General features: G+C 51.9%; 1 protein-coding gene across 1 annotated transcript; it reads left to right on the top strand.

Moving 5' to 3' along the window:
- The first annotated feature begins 15,910 nt into the window (after nt 1-15,910).
- NEUROG1 (neurogenin 1) lies at nt 15,911-17,793 on the top strand. Its single transcript, XM_003829259.5, has one exon. The coding sequence runs from the start codon at nt 16,185-16,187 to the stop codon at nt 16,896-16,898; it is 714 nt and encodes a 237-aa protein (XP_003829307.1). The 5' UTR covers nt 15,911-16,184; the 3' UTR covers nt 16,899-17,793.
- Nucleotides 17,794-18,032: the final 239 nt, after the last annotated feature.

Here is an 18,032-nt window from a genome sequence, read left to right as displayed (position 1 = left end):
TGTCCACACAGCTTTCTACACAATCCCTCCAACAGCCCAAGGTCCTCACTGCAATTTTCTTTGGTATCACCCTCTTCCGTCCCATTCCATTGAGCAGGTGTGTGGCAGTTTGTATTGCCCTATATACGGGGAGACAGAATCGGAGACAGAATCGCCTAGTGGTTATGAACTTGGCCTCTTGAATCAAACTTATGTTCCAAACTCGATGCCACCATTCAATGGCCTCTAGCAACTGACTTCACCTGCCTGAGCTTCCATTGCCCTCAGCACAATAAGGAGTGTAACAGCACACACCTTGTGGAGTTGGTGTGAGGAGGAAATGAGACGCTGTGTGCAACATCTGCACAGCGCTAGGCACATGGTAAGTGCTCAGCAGACACTTGTTCTTGTCCATGTTATGTGGCTATGCATAGTCTTTCAAAGTTGTCTCTGCATCCTGCTCCTGTGCTCCTGAAAGCTATTTTTATTTTATTTTATTTTTTTTGGAGATGGAGTCTCACTCCATCACCCAGGCTGGAGTGCAGTGGTGCGATCTCAGCTCACTGCAACTTCCACCTCCCAGGTTCAAGTGATTCTCATGCCTCAGCCTCCCAAGTAGCTGAGATTACAGGCGCCCACTACCATGCCGGGCTAATTTTTGTATTTTTAGTACAGACAGGTTTTCACTATGTTGGCCAGGCTGGTCTTGAACTCCTGACCTCAGGTGATCTGCCCACCTCAGCCTCCCAAAGTGCTGGGATTCAAGGCAAGGCTTTCTTAATACCCACTGGTCCTCCACAGTTCTTCCCACACTAGAAGCTCGTTCCTGCTCCAGAGTCTGCACCTGCTAGTGCCCGGCCTGGAATGCTCTCCCTCTAGCTTACCCCATGGCTGGCTCCTTCTCATCCTTCAAGGTCTCAGCTTCAAGTCATCTCAGAGTTCTTCCCTGCCACCCCAGCTACGGTAGGTCTCTCCTGATTTTCCCCACAATGTCACCCTGTACATTTAGCACTTGCTGCCACCTGCTGTGATCAGAAGTGTGTATTTATGTGACTGGGGTCTGTTTTCTCATGGGAATGTGAGCTCCATGACAGCAGCTCCATGAAGTTTTCTTCAGTTTCCCAGCACCTCACATGGTGATCCCGGCCCCTGGGAGGCGCATCAGTGGCTGGCGGGTGTCAGGTGAGTGCATGGCCATGTGTAAGCAGAGCTGCATCCCATTCACTGGCTCCTTGGCATGCTCCTGTTTTGCTCCTGTCCCCAGGCCAACCACCACCTCTCTGATGGCAGGAGTGGAGTCTTTTCCCACCAGCCCTCAGCTGACCCACCACCAGTGCTCATGGGGAAGAGCCAGGACTTAGAGTGCTGGGGAGCAACTCAGAGGGCTGCTGAGGACTTAGAATGGGGCCAGAGCTCCTCACACTCCCCCACCCCAAGTATACCTCAGGGTGCTTCCTGGGAACGATGGAGGTGCGCTCGCAAGTGGCTTTCCTTAAAGCCAGTTCCAGGCCTCTTGCTGCTGGTGCTGTGATGCTGTGACCCAGGTGTGCCCCGCACTCAGCCACTGCTCTGTGCCCTCTCACTCTGAGGAGGCCCTCTTCTTCCCTGGCCCTGGTGAGCATTCTGATGTGGACTGGAAACCCTGTTCATGTCTTCCTACATTGTGAGAAGCTGCTTGCATGGCTGTTTTTCACAATGAAAAGACATATTTACTCTGGCAAGTGCAGAGGGTTCCTCTGAGCACACACAATATGATTCAGAGACTCCCATGGGTGCATGCTTGACACAAAATCACCCTATGGAAGTCAGGTCTTCCATATTCTGTCCACCAAGTCAGAAAACATCCTCATGCCCCATGTTCACTTTGGACACACCCCACTTAGAAGCACATAGCTTCACATATGTGGAGCAAATCACTCACACAGGCTTCATTCTCCTCTTCAGACAGATTTGACTGGAGCTTCCCAGCTTCCATATGTCATGGCAGGGCAGTCACTTTATCATTTAAAACACGTTAGATCCATGTCCACATTCAACGACAAAACATACTGAGCACCTCTTACGTGGCAAAAGTTGTTCTAGACATTGGGAACATGAGGTAATAAGCTAAACAAGGTACTGCCACCATGTGGAATTCTCAGTTTAGTAGAAGAGGCAGACAAGGAACAGGTAAACAAATATATAAACGGCTCCCAGCTGACTTGCTAGTGGAGACAGTGTGATGCGATGGGGGTGACTGCTGGGGCCAGAAGGGTGGCTTTGGCCAGGATCAGGAGGGCTTCTGAGGCCAGACCTGGAGACTGAGAAGGAGCAATAGAGGGAGCACTCCAGGCAGGAGGAAGCACGAGTGCAAAGCCCCGGGGAGTGTGAAAAACGCAGAGAAGGCCAGTGTGCTGGAGCTCAGAGGGCAAAGGGGGAGGACCTGGAGATGAGGCTGAGATACCACCTCCCTCCCAGGTCGGCAGGGGTCAGGTAATCCAGAGCCTTGTTAATCACACTTAAAATGAAGACACAGAGGTATTCTAAGTGTAATGAAAAACTTTTGAAGGGTTTTAGGTGGGGAATTTAAGTGATCTTTTACCCAGAAAAAGTTGATTAAACAGCATGGCAATGAATGAATAAAAGAACTGAATGAACAACTTCTGAATCTATAAACATATGCTACCTAGGGTCTCTTGGTGCCAAGGTCATGCTGAGTTCTGCAGGAACATAGAGACAAGAAGCTCAGGACAGCCCACAAACTCTAGAACCATGAACGCCACACCAAACCGAATGTTCCCTCCACTGCTTAGAGAAACTGCCCATTTAGTTCTCTGGGCCCCTCATAAACTCGACCCCCTGTGTGGGTAGGGAAAACAGATTGGAGAGCAGATAGTTTAATATCACACATGGAGCTGCCTCCCCAAGATCTCAGCTGAAGGCAGTGCTGCTCCCAGGATCCTGGAGATCTCTAGCTGGTCTCCAAGTCCCTGGAGGATGCCTTATACCCCTCCACCTCCCACCCTCATCATCTCTTTTTGACATTCAGAAGATGAGGCTTAAAAAGGGGTTTTTTCCAGGTAGCAGAGGGAACCCAGACCTCCCAATTCTCACCAAGATAACAGGAACAGAGACCAGCTCCAAACACAACAATGTCCCCTGTGTGCCCATAGTCAGGGCCCTTCCCCACAAGAGCAGCCAACCCGCAGACAAGCACAGACCTTCTCCACCTTCCCCACAGAGCCCCACCCACCTCCACAGCTGAGGACTGCCCTCCCTCACAGAGTGGGACTACGGCTTCCATCCCCACGGCCCCAGCACCTTGCTGGAGCTGGCCACAGAGCAGGTGTTCACATAATGGGGCAGAAGGAGGATGGTGAATGGTGAAGATCATGGGCACTGAAGCCAGAGAGCCCTGAGTTCCATCCCGGGCTCTGCTGCCTGCTGGCCCTATGACCTTGGACATAAGTCTTAACCTCCTCAAGCCTCAGTCTCCCCATATTTAAAAGGCAGACAAAATACACCAGTCACAGGTTTGTGTATGGATTTAATATAATCCACATACTGAGGGCTTAGCTGAGTGTCTCCCTCACAAAACTAGTTTACAAATGGTTTTATACAAATCTGAATGGTGATGCTGATGATGGAGTCAGGAAGTCAAGCAGGACTGACACTGGCACTCCTGGTGCTCATGCAAACAGGCACCTGGGACATATTTGTTAAAGCCAGAAAGAAGGAAGACTGGGATGTTCTAGAAAGATTCCTGGTTTTCTAAACAAAGTTTTCTGTGTAGCCCTCAAATTAGCAGAAAATCTGGTCCCGCTAGGTTCCCAGCACTCTCACCCCACCCTGTGCCAAACCCTAAGAGAGCCACCTCCCAGATCCCACTCCAGGACACCTCTCTGGGTGGTAGCAGGTGTTGCGGTGAGCAGCTTGTGGTTTTGAGAGCTGGTATTGTCACCGTGACAACTCCCCACTTCTCTCTCCCTCAGTGTCCAGAGAAGAGGCTGGAGGCGTCTGAGGGAGCAGAAAGAGTATCATGTGGCCAGGGCTTTGGCACAGCTTGGTGACAACTAACTGGCCACGGGAGTGATCCGCAGCAGCAAAGGCGTGGCCAGGGTTTCTATCTGCCCTTGCCTGACGCCCACCAGCAGCAGGGGTAATTAGGGACCTCTCCTTCACAGATTACGGTGCCTCCATTTCCCATCCCACTCCACTTTTATCTCCTAAAGTTACACAACCACAGAATGGGTGAATGAACACCCACCCAGCAAGCCCTCTTCTAGCCAAGTGCTGAGCACCCATCACAGAGGGCCTGGGGCTGCTGGTGCCAACTTGTGGGCCAACTCTCAGGTTATAGGAGGTGGAGTAATCCTGGAGAAGTGGTGCAATCCAACACCCCATGCCCTTCTCCCCTTAAGGTGAGGAAGAGCTATGTATGTGCACGCATGTATCCATGCATGTCAGCACCCATGCAGGCATGAACACCTGGTGCCCATGCACAAATCCATTCCCTCCACAAATATCCCTTGAGCGTCAACTATACTCAAAGGATATGAATGATGATGGTGATGATGATGAAGTCAAGAAGAGGGACTGACACTGAGCATCCTGGCCCTGGGCACTCCCAGTGCTCATGCAAACAGGCACCTGGAAAAAGCTAGGCACTGCCAAGCACTGAGGGTACAGAAAAGGGTGGTGCAGAAGAAAAAGGGGTAGTCTGCAGGCAGATGTGGAGAGGTCACCTTTGTAGACTCCACCCACAGGCATCTTTTTTCCCAGCACTCACTGTCATTGCTATTCCGATTCCAGTCATGTTGGGGCACTAGTGCCTCTCTATTGCATCCCCTGCCCCCAAAAAGGGCTATTGGATTCATTCCACTGTGACCTGGCTTACTTAGATTGATAATGAGTAATGTCCTTGTGTCCCCAGACTTCGGGTGAACCCACAGTGCCCAGAGCTGGAGCTGCAATTGGGAGCTGCCTCTCTTCCTTATATAAGGAGCAATGCCAACTTTCTCTTTCTCACCAAGGAGCTGCTTTTCCCACTTTCCTTCTGTCTGCCTCACCTGGGTTTGTATCTTCCCCTCTCTTTTGTCCCCACCTTCCCCAGGCCTGGATGCCTGTCACCTGGTCCCTGCTTCTCTTTTACTAATTCTGTTTCAGAAATACTCCATAAAGTGTTCATCCAGGCCCCAGTTAACATCAGCGGGGCACTCAAAGAAGTGAAATCTAAGCATTTTCACTAAGGGAGTATTTCATTCAGAATGTCCTTTTCTCTGTCCTCATCTCCCAGCATGGGGTACAAAGAATGAGGGGGCAGCAACGACCACCCCACTCAGCATATCCAGATTGTGCATACATTTTTTTCCAACACACACTGCTAATTTGTGATTAGATGTTGTGGCTCTGCACCCACTCATGAGCCCCCAGGGTCAGGCAGCCCTAGGCTTATCGAGGTCTACGTCCTCGTCCTCCTGGCTGTCAGGCCCCAGCCAGACCGCTGTCCTTCAGGGAAGTCGGAGTGGGCGGGGTCCCCTCTTCACCCTCCCCCATCTCCACTTCAGATGCAAAGTGCACATATGGCTCATCTCCATCTTTGGGGGAGGTTCTGTCTAAAGTCCTCCCAAAGATTCAGATTGTATGACAAATCACGTTCTAGACTACCACGGGCAAGAAAGGGCCCAGGCATTTGCATCATTACCCCCAGACAACAGCTTCATTAGGCTGAAAGGGAGGTTTGCAGCCTCTCGAGCTCCGAGCTCCGCCACTGACCTGGGCCTCTCACTTTCCCATTGTCTGTAGGCTCCAAGGCTCTCGCTCTAAACCATATGGTCCATTTGGGCATCTCACACTGCCTTCCAGGGAAAGCAGGCCTTGGGAAGCACTTGGGGCAAGTTAGAGGCCTGCCGCAAGATCCAGGTGCGAACTCGCCCCAAAGTGTTGTCAAACTGGGCCAGAAGAGAGGAACCACCAGCGACCAGAGAAGGCTGAACCCTAAAAAGCAGTGTGTGGGCCCAGGAGGGGAGGAGGAAGGGTCCTGCGCCAGAGGGCAAAGGAATTAAGAGCCTCAGTATTTGACCCCTCAGAGAGCAGGTGGTCTGTTGGCTCCATGAGTCTGACAGCATGTTAGTATGGAGACCCTGGGATAGCAGTGCTCAGGCTAAGTCCACCTCTCCTCACCCTGGCCCCCTCGCGGGCCACAAGTATTTGGAGATTTCTCAGGGGTCCCCAGACTACAGACATTTCTCCCGTGAAGCCAATAAGCAGATGCACACTCTGGCAGCTGGAGTGTGCGGTCGCCATTCCCCTTCTCCAGTCCCCAAGACCCTGAAAACCTTAAAAACCAGATTGTCCCTGAGGATACGCATGTGTCCAGTTTAAAGGGGATTTGGGGGGCAGGGCCGTGAAAGCCACCCCAGCCTCTATCTCTTCAAAATCCCACCACTTTGAAACTCCATTTTGCTCCAAGCCTTTGCAAGATTCCAAACACTTGGAATTAACCCGGAGGCCACCGCCATCCCCAGGCAGCCACAGGGGCCTGGTTTCCCTGGGAGAGAAACCTATCCAGAGCACGCCCTGACCCCCGGTAGCCCTGAGGCCGCCAGCCCTGGGAGCGCACTCCAGGGAAGGAATTCGTCCTGATCTAGAAGTGGGCCGGTGCGGACCTCGCGGATGTTTCTTTAAGAGCAGGGGAAGAAAACACAATCTCTCCTTGTGGTGCAGCACTTCCACCCCCGCCAACGGGGCGGATTAGGGCCGGGATTAACATTTTAAACTCGGCCAGACTTTCTGACTCAAAGATCTCTGGTTAATCGTATTACTATCCCTGGGATTACTGCTTTACTCGCGGCAAAACAGATTCTAAAATCAAATTGATTAAAGTTCCCTCCTGTCTTCTCTTTACTCCTTTTGGGGCGATACGGGGAGAGGCTATATAGCTTCTTAAGGTGACGACTTTTAAAATCGAATCTTACTTCTCATTTCTCTCCTTGCCCCTCCTATCCTTCCAGGCCAGGCAGCGGTAAGAAGACTGGCTGGCGACACGATTCCTTTTTTCCCGCCCACGTCAGCTCCTAGTTCCTGGTAATTTATCCCATATTAAAACTTCTTTAAGTAAGAATGGACAAGCATCAGCACCTGCTATGCAAATGCGGCCAAATCCAGCCCGGGCCGCGGGGCGTGCGCGCCCGCCGGACCGCGAGCGGCCATTCAGCGCTCCCAAGGCGCCGGCTCGACCCTTCATATGGAAACCCGGCGGGTCCCGACAGATTGCGGCGGGGAGGGGCGGGGGCCAGAATGCCCTCCCAACCTCGGAAGGCGCCCAGAGGGGACTATCTGCACCTCTCCAGTGGGCTTTTTTCAGCCATACTCCATTCTTCAGCCATCTTTGTTGTTTCCTTAACGAATGTCCTATTTTAGTGCCAATGCCCGTTTTGCCGGATTTCGCTCCAGAATTCATCCTTATTCTCCATCCCAGCTCTTCTGGAGCGGCGGCAGGTTTTGTTTTGTTTTTGTTTTGAGACGGAGTTTCGCTCTTGTTTCCCAGGCTACAGTGCAGTGGCGCGATCTCGGCTCACTGCAACCTCCGCCTCCCGGGTTCAAGCGATTCTCCTGTCTCAGCCTCCCGAGTAACTGGGATTACAGGCATGCGCGTGTTGGTAGTTTTCTAAGCGTAACAACTTTCCCACCGCTTTTTGCAGGCGCGGTGGTCACCAAGGACTGTAGGACCTTGCCCCGAGGGTCCCAGGAATGTGGATGGTGTGGGGTAGATCGTCATCGCAGGCCCCAAATCCGTGTCTGGGGCTCGGGAGCCAGGCGAACTCCCCGCCCGCAGCCAGACGGAGGAGGCAGGCCGGGTGCTGGCGCGGCCGCGGTCATCCTGCCGGATAACAAGGATTAGTGCGTTGGGGACGTTTGAAGCTGTGTCTGTGCTCACGTGGCTGGAGGCCGCGGCGCGGTCGCCTCTCGTGCGGCCCTAATCCCCTCACGCGGCTCCGGCGGCGAGCCGGCCCCATCGGGGAACTGGAACTTGCTGGCCCAGAGTCCCGGCTCTCGCTCCACGCGGGCGCGAGGTCAGGGCGCCCACGCGGCAGTGCCCACGCGTCCCCCCGCGCGCCCCGCCGGGTTCTCCGAGGCCCCCGCCGTAGGAAGAGCCACGGCGCTAGGGTCGTTTGCTCAAGACTTGGGGGGAAATCCCCTTCTTCCAGCCTAGGAGCTTTTATTTGTGGCTGCATAAAAGAAATCCAGAAACGCCGGGTCTCCCCAGCCGGAGCAAAACCGAAGTGGCGGCGGCAAGGGTGGGGGCGCGGCCGGCGTCCCAAAGAGATGCAAAGTGATAAATACATTGTTTAGAGGCTGCCGGCTCGGTCCGTCCCTTGGGGGCATAGAAAATGAGGCGCTTTCCTCCCCCTTTAACTCGAGGGGAGTACTAATAATTCATGTATGTTGTAATTCTTCACTGCCCCTAGGTAGTCTGGGAAAACTGGAAGAAAAGAAAATGCCAGAAAGTTATGGTAAAACTTAAGATGCGGCCGAAGTCGCTTTCTTTGCCCCTGCTGCGAGTGTTTGAATAAGAAGAATGCTCCTGGACTGTAACAAGCAAAAAGAATGAAGAAGACAAAAGATTTCCAGAAAAAGGTTTAGCTAGAAGACAAGGCAAGTGAAACTGAAAGGAGAAAAAAAGCTTTTACAATGGAACAATAAGTGTACTAATCGCTTTGATATATTATACAAGCCCAAAGACCCAAAACATTGTGTAATTATTTATAAATGACTTCTCCACTCCTGTGTATAATGCAGAGGAAAGAATAAAACTGCAGGCCACTCTCTAAACTATTTCTAAATAGACCTGGTTCAAAAGAAGGCAGAAGTGTTTGAAATAAAATAATTAATGGTGGATTTTATGGTTGTCTCATTAAAACATTTTAATTACTACAAACAAAATGCATTTGTATTTGAATCCAACATGAATTTATGTAGCTGAGTGTTAAGGTAGAGAAAAGCAAAAAGAAAACACTTAGCAATTTTTGTGTTTATTTCTGAATTCTTTCCATAAACCAATAGTCAGATTCCATTAGGATACATTTCACTGTGACTTCTTTTGTACACACAGAAGAAAACACCCTCACACAGTTTTCCCACACTTGACCCACAAGCATCCAGGGATGCGGGGGGCCGGGGGGTGGGTGGGAATGTGTTTATAATCTCTAGTAAAGACCTTCTTAAGAATTCAAAAACGAAGCTGGCAAAAATGAAACTGCTCAGGAAAATTCACCCTGGCTTTAGCAACTTCCTGTGGCAGGTGCAGCCTGGATTTGGGGAGCTAAACCTAGTGACAGCAACAGCGGGGCTATGGTTAGGGTTTTTGTTTTTATCTGAGCACAGAAGATTTAACTTCAAGAACTCTAAGAGAACCAAACTCAGAGGCTTTGAAGGTGGGTCTGGAAGGATTCGCAGCCTCTAGCAGCTGATGTGAAAATGACTGCAGGCCTCACTGCTGAGGAGGGGTGGGGCAATCACCTCCACCTGCCCCCTCTTCAGGGCCTGCACCCTCCCTCGTGGGCCCTCCCTGCACAAGTGTGCACACCCCCCTCGCCTCCCCCACTGGCCTTTGGGCACAAAAAGGACATTGTTTCACCCAAGACTGGCGCTAACCACGAACGCACTTCAAACCTTGGCCAACCCAAGCACATGCTGTCCCCCCATACCAGTGCAGGCTAGAGAACCCCAATCAAACTTGACAGATGCTTGTGGAAATAATATGTTTGACTGCAGAATTGCCCAGTGTCATTTGGGGAGGCATTTTGGACACAGCACAGAATAAAGGAGATGTGTGCCAGAGCTTCCGCTGGAGCCCAGGACTCATCCCGCATGTAGGCAGATTGCACTCCACCAAACCCATCAGCAGACAATGCTGAGCAATATTCAAGCCGACATCTCCAAATTGGGAAATGCATACAGACGGCACTGTATTTAGCAGGGCAGGGGCGGAGGGGGCCTCCACGGATTTCTAGAAACCATGGATAATTTGCCATTTTCCTTGCTCTGTCACTGAAAGACCCCTCTGTTTCCCCCCTCCTGCCTCGTTTCCCCCCTCTCTTTTGCCCCCCTTTCCACAACTGTCATGGGTCATCAGTAAAGAAAATAGAGAATTGTTTCTCTTTTCCAACCCCACCCTTCTTCTCTTATATGGAAACCCAACTGCATATCTTTGGGTGTATCTGATGCACTGAAAGGAACCTGCAAGCTCTGTGTCCAGCCTCATCATTCATCCCTTCCTCTTGAGGAACTGCATCTTTTTCTTCCTTCTTTTCTATAAAGATCACAACACTTTCTTTCTAAAATGCCACCCACAAAACCAATACAAATGCCCCCCAGATAGCTTCAGAAAGAAAATCATCATCGAAGTCAAGCAGTCTTGTTATAAAGGGTGGCCCTCTCCACAACTTCACTTTGTGTAAAACTCTCCACAACTTCACTTTGTGTAAAATTCCCCAACAAGGATGCCGCTGTAGATATCAGCATTGCCCAGTGGCCTTACAAACTCGGTGCAGTGCACTGACTGCCCTGTCCCCAATATGTGAGTGGCTGAGTAAGGTGCCCACAACATTCCCTTCTCCTGTCATAAGCTGCAGCTGCAAGTTCATGTGTACTGTAAAAAACAAAACAACTTTGCTTTGAAACCCCACAAAACTCAGGTCTACATGGAAGTGCCACAGCACTCTTGAAATTAATATTCTATCTAACCAATTGGAGGGGATGGAGAATAATCAATCTGAGCTAAAAAATTTAGCAAGGAAAGTATGAAATGTAATAGTGTCCCCTTCCCCTCAGCCCCTTCAGATTATCATCTCAGTACTTGTTATTACAGGACACTAACCTTCCAGTCCAGTTCCTGTTACAGCATCTCTTAACCCCAGGTTGAAGTGTTTCTGATAACCAGCAGAGAAGCTATTTGGCTCAACCTTGCATCCACAAAAGGGCTGGAAGGCTATGGACTCTAACTCCAAATGAGGTCATACACATGGTCACTGAGACACTGACAGGGTAGAGGAAGATGCTCCGTCACAAATTCCAATCTGGATCCATCCCTGGATCTCTATGCCTACAGGCACTATAATTTGATGGTCACTTTAAAATCCTGAAATTGCCTTGTGAACAGCACAGACTCCTTTATATTTTTATTTGTTAACCACATTGATTTATTATATGTAAACTTTTATAATTTACCACCATTTCTCCCCTATTTTGGCCTTTATTTAAAAAATAATAATAAACCAAGTCTCTCAAGACCCTGGAAGCATCCAACACCTTGCTGCACCCTGAGAGTCCCTCCCTCTCACCTCTCAAGAAAGCTGTTTCTTCATCAGTGTGTCGATGCCAGAAAGGCCTTCTTGATGATGAAGTAAAATCACATCCCTGCTGGTCCCACCAGAGTCTTGAGTCAGATCCCTAGGGCTGCCTGGAACAGGTATGCCCTTGGAGCTCATCTTAGCTGTCACATAAATGTACTTGACCTGCTTCAAGAGCTGAGGCAAGCACAAGATAGGAGGGTGGTTGCTAATGCAAAATATCGATTCTAGTGTGAATAAATTGGCTCTAGGTATCAGTCAATAGTGACTTTAGCATGTGCTCCAGAGATTCTGATTCCAGGGGTATGGGGTGGGGACCCCCACCATCACTACTACCCCAGGTAGCCACAGTGTAAGAAGCTCCAGCTTAATCCTTAGTCCCTTGGAACATCTGCCCCACCTTGGAACATCTGGCTACCCTCCCCTGCCCCCCAGCAGATTGGCAGCTGGATGTCCACACATCAGGCAGAACACCTGGTGTGGTGCTCACCATAGCGGCGCCTGCTGTGGTTGGATTTATTACATGCCCACATCACCTTCTATTGTACTCTGAGAATGAGGGTACACTCAGGTACTATGCTTAGAAGGCTTCAAGGGGCAGGAGAAACTTTCATCTTCCCTGGCAAGCATGCGCATCCTTCTAACTGTGGCCTGGCCTTTTTCTCTTGAGGAGAGGCTCTGGGCCTCTTAAGCTGCCCGTTCATTCTCATCCTACCAGGGCTCAGTTCCATCCTCAGTAGATCACTTATAGGAGGGCCCCCTGCAGATGCACTTATAAAAAGCACAAGGGGTAGGCACTAACAGCCAAGAAGGAGCCACAACATGCCCTGCCCAAGAGCCAGGAGCAGGCAGGGCAAGGCTTGGATGCTTGCCTGCTCAGCTCTCTAAGGTTCAGGAAAGGGAGTGAAGCATGGCAGGAGAAGGCACAGACCTACTGCTAGCTCATAAGGTGCGTCTGGACATATTTGACAAGGTGCCCTCACTGAACAGGTGTAGCCCGTGTCAGGGTGCATGGTTTGGCGGGTGGTAGAGAGGCTAGATTTCAGCCCTTACTTGCCCCCTCTACCAGATGTCCTTGTACAGTGAATGACTAGAACAATTTTAACAGCCCTGCTCAGAGAAAGAAGCAAGAGGAGGAGATGGAATGGAACAAGGAAGGCTGCCCTGGCCATTCAAGGGCCACCATAACTGCCCCCTTACCCTCTTTCCACTGGGTTCACCCAGAAGCCCTATCCTCCAGACCAGCACCCACATAGCCACTATAGTAACCCCCAGTCCTCTCTTCCCTTAAATTGTCTATTCGCATCCCACCCATCCTTCAAGGCCTTCGCGAGTCCCCCCTCTGCCAAGAAGCCTTCCCTTTGGGAGGTGCACAATGCTCTTCAGATCTGCTCCCTTAATAGGCCCTCGACACTTCTCTAGTCCTAATGCTACATCTCCTCTCCTTTAGGACTATAGGCCTGCTTCACACTCCACAGAGCACCTGGCACAGGGCAGCATGCAGTAGGTTCTCCATGTATATTTGTTGATTGACTATGATGGAAGAACATAGAGTAGGGCCTGAAAGGACTCTTGAGTCTGGCCTAATTTGACCACCAGCGATCCCTGGGGTAACCTGGAAAAAAGACCTCCCCATCTCCCACCTCAGTTTCCCATGTATGAGGTGCAGTGGATAGATGAATAATTTCCAAAGGTTCTGCTGGCACTGAACCCTGGCTTGCAAGACTCAGAGCCCATGATACCCATCAGCCAAGTTTATCACCCCTGTCACCCCAGTGTCCAGCACAGTGCCTGGCCCAGCACAGGCAATCAACATAGCCAATGGATTACTTCAAAATAATACAAGGATAATTCTCTATGCTTCAGCAACCTGAGGATTTAACTTGGTGTTTTATTTATGAAACCGCAGACACTAATCCTGGCTATCTGAAGTAGAAAAGCCCCACTAACGAAAGGCCCACTATGGGAGGGCTCATGCAATCAGTGGGAAGGCTGGAGAACCAGGCTCAAAAAACAGATGGAACAAGGGCTGGCCCTGGGAAGAGTTCAGACAGGATGTCCACTGGTTCCTGGCCACCTCTTCCACCACTGGTCACTGGCTCTCCTGGGTTGTTGCCATGACACAAGTGAACTCTAGACTGTCACCAGCTCTGAGCCTAAATTGCAAATGGGGCAGCTAACTGCCTGTACTAAAATCTTTTGGCCACACCCTAATTGCTAGGAATGGGGAAGGGGTTCTCATGCATTCAAATTTCTCAACAGGAAAGCTCTTCAGGTACCTGTCAGCCAAAAAAGTGACACTGGCCAAACCAATTCTCTCATTCAGGAATTTGGAAAACCATTTGTTGTAGTGGGTTGAAATAGTGGGCCTCCAAAAGATATGTCCACCCAGAATCTCAGAATGGGACCTTATTTGGAATAAGCATCTTTGCAGATATAATGAAGGCAAGGGTTGCAAGATTAAATCATCCTGGATTAGCTGGGCCCTAAATCAAATGACAAGTGTCCTTACAAGAGACAGAGAAGGAGAAGACACAGAGAGGAAGGCCGCATGAAGAAAGGAGGCAGAGATTGGAGTGACACAGCTGCCAATCAATGAATGGCCAAGATGGCCAGGAGCCACCACTAGAAGCTGCGAGAGAGGCATGTCACAGATTTTCTCTCAGAGCCTCCGAAAAGGAGCCATCCCTGCCAAAAACTTGCTTACAGACTTCTGGCCTCTCGAACTGTAAGAGAATGAACTTCTGTTGCCTTAAACCCCCTAGTTTGTGGAATTTTGTTGTGGCAGTCCAAAGAAAGGAAGCTGACACAGGGAGAGAAACAGAGGTGGGGGGCAGAGAGAGGACCCTTGGGCTCCTGCTGGTTTACACAAGTCCTCGAAGCCCTTGAGTTCTTGAGAAGCCCCCGTATCCATCCAACAACTGCCCTTTCCTGAGTGAGCTGGTCGAAGCCACTTGCTGTGACTTCTAATAAATCTCAAGCCCTTATATATGACTGTGTCCTAGCCTTCCACTGAGATCAGGGGTACCTGCAGGGTGCAGTCGGGGAAGGGGACAGCTGGGCAGAGTCCCCTGAGCCAGAAGGCAAGTGCTGGTCAGTGAGTCGAGGTGGGAACTGCCACTACACAGCCCCCTTTCTCAAAGGGGCCAATCCCCCCCCAACCCAAAGAGTCAGCTAGGCTCCCAGGGCAGCAGGCCAGGCATCCGGCCTCAGGCTACCACTTGGATATCAGGTGGGGGGCAGGCACTTTGCTGAAAGCTGCTCATTTTGTTTTTAATACCCTCATCCTATAATCGAGTGCTGTTCCTTACTATTTATCCTCCAAGTACAAAGTTGGGTGATGTCTGGGCCACTGTGGCTCCTGGGTGAGTGTAGGTGACAAGAGAAAAGTAACTCCTGACATGCAGAGGGAAGACCTGCTGGAATATGAGTTTAAGACACCGAAGGCGGGAGGGGGTTTGGAGGAAAGGGGTTCCACTGTCACCTGCTGCCCTCCAGGGGCCAGCTCTCTCTCGGGCCAGGGGAGCTGGATCCCCTGGCTGGCTCGCCCTGAAGAGGGCCACAGAGGCTGCAAGCAGGGCTCCAAGAGACGGTGTGCAACGGATTTCTCCGGGCATGGGGCAGGCAAGGTTTCAGGAACGCCGAAGAAAAGGAAATTCTCATATTAATAATTATATTCTCATATTATTATTTATATAAATTCTCATATTATTAATTCTTATTAAGAATCTTGAGGTGACTTGTGGGCAGAGGTGCGGAGGAGGGTGGAGAAGGGAAGGGAAAGAAGGGAAGGGTGAGACCAAGACTCAAGGCAACCTGGGAAATCACCCGATCCTCTTTTCCACTCTCCTCTTCGCACTCCCCAGATGAAGGTCAACAGATTCTTTCCCGTTTCTTCATCAGCCTGAACGGAGCAGCGACACTTATCCTTGCCCTGCGCCCTGTGCCTCTGGCATGGCCACTCTCCAGTCTATTTGAAAATGATTTTCACCCTGTTGAGCGGATGCTGCACATTTAGTGTTCCACAAACATTATATCTGATCATCCTCCACAGGGTAAACTTTTGTCTCATCTTACAGGTGGGGAAAGCAATGCTCAGGGAAGTTAAATTACTCGTCCAAAGTCACACGACCACTAAGCAGCTGGAGAGGGGATGCGAACCCAAACTCCAAGTACCCTCCAGGTTTCCGCAACTCACTGGGCGGCTCACACTTTCGCGCTCGCGCCCCGCCTCCCCGTCCCACCCCAGCGAGGGGCGCCCAGCCCGCCCCAAGAGGAGCGTGCCTCGGCCGCTAATCGCCCGCCGCCCCCGCCTCTGTTCACTGCCTAGAGACGCCCTGGCCGGCTTAGCCCGAGCCGACTCCTGGGGCCTCGCGACGCCGCCGATTGGCCGGCGGTAATTACGGGCACACTCCGGGTTGGGGGAGGGGCGATGGCGGCCTCCCGCGAGCATAAATTATGCAAATACCCGGGCGCTGCACGGGGATGACCTGCCGCCTCGCTCCATTCACCCGGGCTGCCGCGGGGGCGGAGGTGGCAAGGGAGGGGGGCGCCCATTGTTGCGCCGGGTACTTAAGGGGTCCTGAGGCCAGTCGTGTGCCACACTCGGTGCTCACACGAGCTGATCTGATCGCCGGCGACATCACTCAGGAGACCGGCCGGGCGCGTGGCCCCTGCAGGCGAGGCGAGGAGGCCAGGCCAAGTTCTCCGTGCGCCCCTGCACCCTTCCAGGCTCTCGCACCCGCAACTGGCACAGAGTAACAACCCCAGGCTGTTGGGAACGTAAGTGCGCCCTGGCGGCTCTGCCCTCAGTCCGGGCTGCAGCGCTCTGAGCGCCTTTCTATCTGTCCGTCGGTCCTGCACAGCGCAACGATGCCAGCCCCCCTTGAGACCTGCATCTCCGACCTCGACTGCGCCAGCAGCAGCGGCAGTGACCTATCCGGCTTCCTCACCGACGAGGAAGACTGTGCCAGACTCCAACAGGCAGCCTCCGCTTCGGGGCCGCCCGCGCCGGCCCGCAGGGGCGCGCCCAATATCTCCCGGGCGTCTGAGGTTCCAGGGGCACAGGACGACGAGCAGGAGAGGCGGCGGCGCCGCGGCCGGACGCGGGTCCGCTCCGAGGCGCTGCTGCACTCGCTGCGCAGGAGCCGGCGCGTCAAGGCCAACGATCGCGAGCGCAACCGCATGCACAACTTGAACGCGGCCCTGGACGCACTGCGCAGCGTGCTGCCCTCGTTCCCCGACGACACCAAGCTCACCAAAATCGAGACGCTGCGCTTCGCCTACAACTACATCTGGGCTCTGGCCGAGACACTGCGCCTGGCGGATCAAGGGCTGCCCGGAGGCGGTGCCCGGGAGCGCCTCCTGCCGCCGCAGTGCGTCCCCTGCCTGCCCGGTCCCCCAAGCCCCGCCAGCGACGCGGAGTCCTGGGGCTCAGGTGCCGCCGCCGCCTCCCCGCTCTCTGACCCCAGTAGCCCAGCCGCCTCCGAAGACTTCACCTACCGCCCCGGCGACCCTGTTTTCTCCTTCCCAAGCCTGCCCAAAGACTTGCTCCACACAACGCCCTGTTTCATCCCTTACCACTAGGCCCTTTGTAGACACCGTTACTTTCCCCCTCCCCTAGTCAGCAGGCAATAGATGGGGCCCCAGCTGCCGCCTCGGGACCCCCTCTCCAGGCGGAGGGAGGAAGCGGGAGCTTTAAAGCAGTCGGGGATACCTGAGCCGCTTGTTAGGTCGCCGCACCCTCGCGGCGGATGCCTCTTGGTCTGTTTCTCCGGCCCTCAGCCCAGCGCCCCTCCTGCCCGCCCCTAGACGGCCTTTCCTTTTGCACTTTCTGAACTCCACAAAACCTCCTTTGTGACTGGCTCAGAACTGACCCCAGCCACCACTTCAGTGTGATTTAGAAAAGGGACAGATCAGCCCCTGAAGACGAGGTGAAAAGTCAATTTTACAATTTGTAGAACTCTAATGAAGAAAAACGAGCATGAAAATTCGGTTTGAGCCGGCTGACAATACAATGAAAAGGCTTAAAAAGCAGAGACAAGGAGTGGGCTTCATGCATTATGGATCCCGACCCCCACCACTGCAGGCTCGCTCTAGGAAGAACTGGAGACTCTTGCTTAGCTATTCAGGCACAGGGCTGGAGAGTACTTTAATTTATTCAAGATGCTTCATTCATATGAAAATGTATTTTTGTACATAAAGAGTTTATTCTATTATGAGCTATCAAAGTTTACATTTTTGTACTGCAGACGCTTCATGTAAATAAAAACTAAAAATAAGTCGCCAAGTTTCTTGCCTAATATTAGTGTCTCTGGGGCTTTTCTTGCTTTTCCCTGCTGGCTCAACCACTAAAGTGAAACACTATCCCACTCACCTCCAAAGCCTCCGTTCCTGTTTCAAAAACAATTAAAAAATAAAACGCACCTGATTTCCACCAAGAAACGGATAAAGACAGACTAGGGCATTTGGGATCTATCATTCCTTTCACCTTGTAAACACAAGGGAGATCTTTCAGGCTCCCCATAAGCCAATTAAGACTTTTTAGTAGGGAATTAGCCCCGGATCCGCAGCTACCTGTTGAGGTAGGGGCAGTGGGAGAGTCTTTCTTTTGAGGAACTCCACATCAGCTGGCTCTGTGTTTCAAAGAGAGGGGATTAAAAAGATCAATACAGTGTGACCACTGGTTAGGAAGTCCCAGTGACAGGTGGGCCTAGGCTA

Source organism: Pan paniscus, chromosome 4 (assembly GCF_029289425.2).
Source record: "Pan paniscus chromosome 4, NHGRI_mPanPan1-v2.0_pri, whole genome shotgun sequence".
Taxonomy (NCBI): domain Eukaryota; kingdom Metazoa; phylum Chordata; class Mammalia; order Primates; family Hominidae; genus Pan; species Pan paniscus.
This window is presented reverse-complemented; position numbering and strand designations above follow the sequence as displayed.

Bases quoted from the DNA above. Each gene is read 5' to 3' on its own strand.
- NEUROG1 (XM_003829259.5), top strand. From the start codon at position 16,185: ATGCCAGCCCCCCTTGAGACCTGCATCTCCGACCTCGACTGCGCCAGC.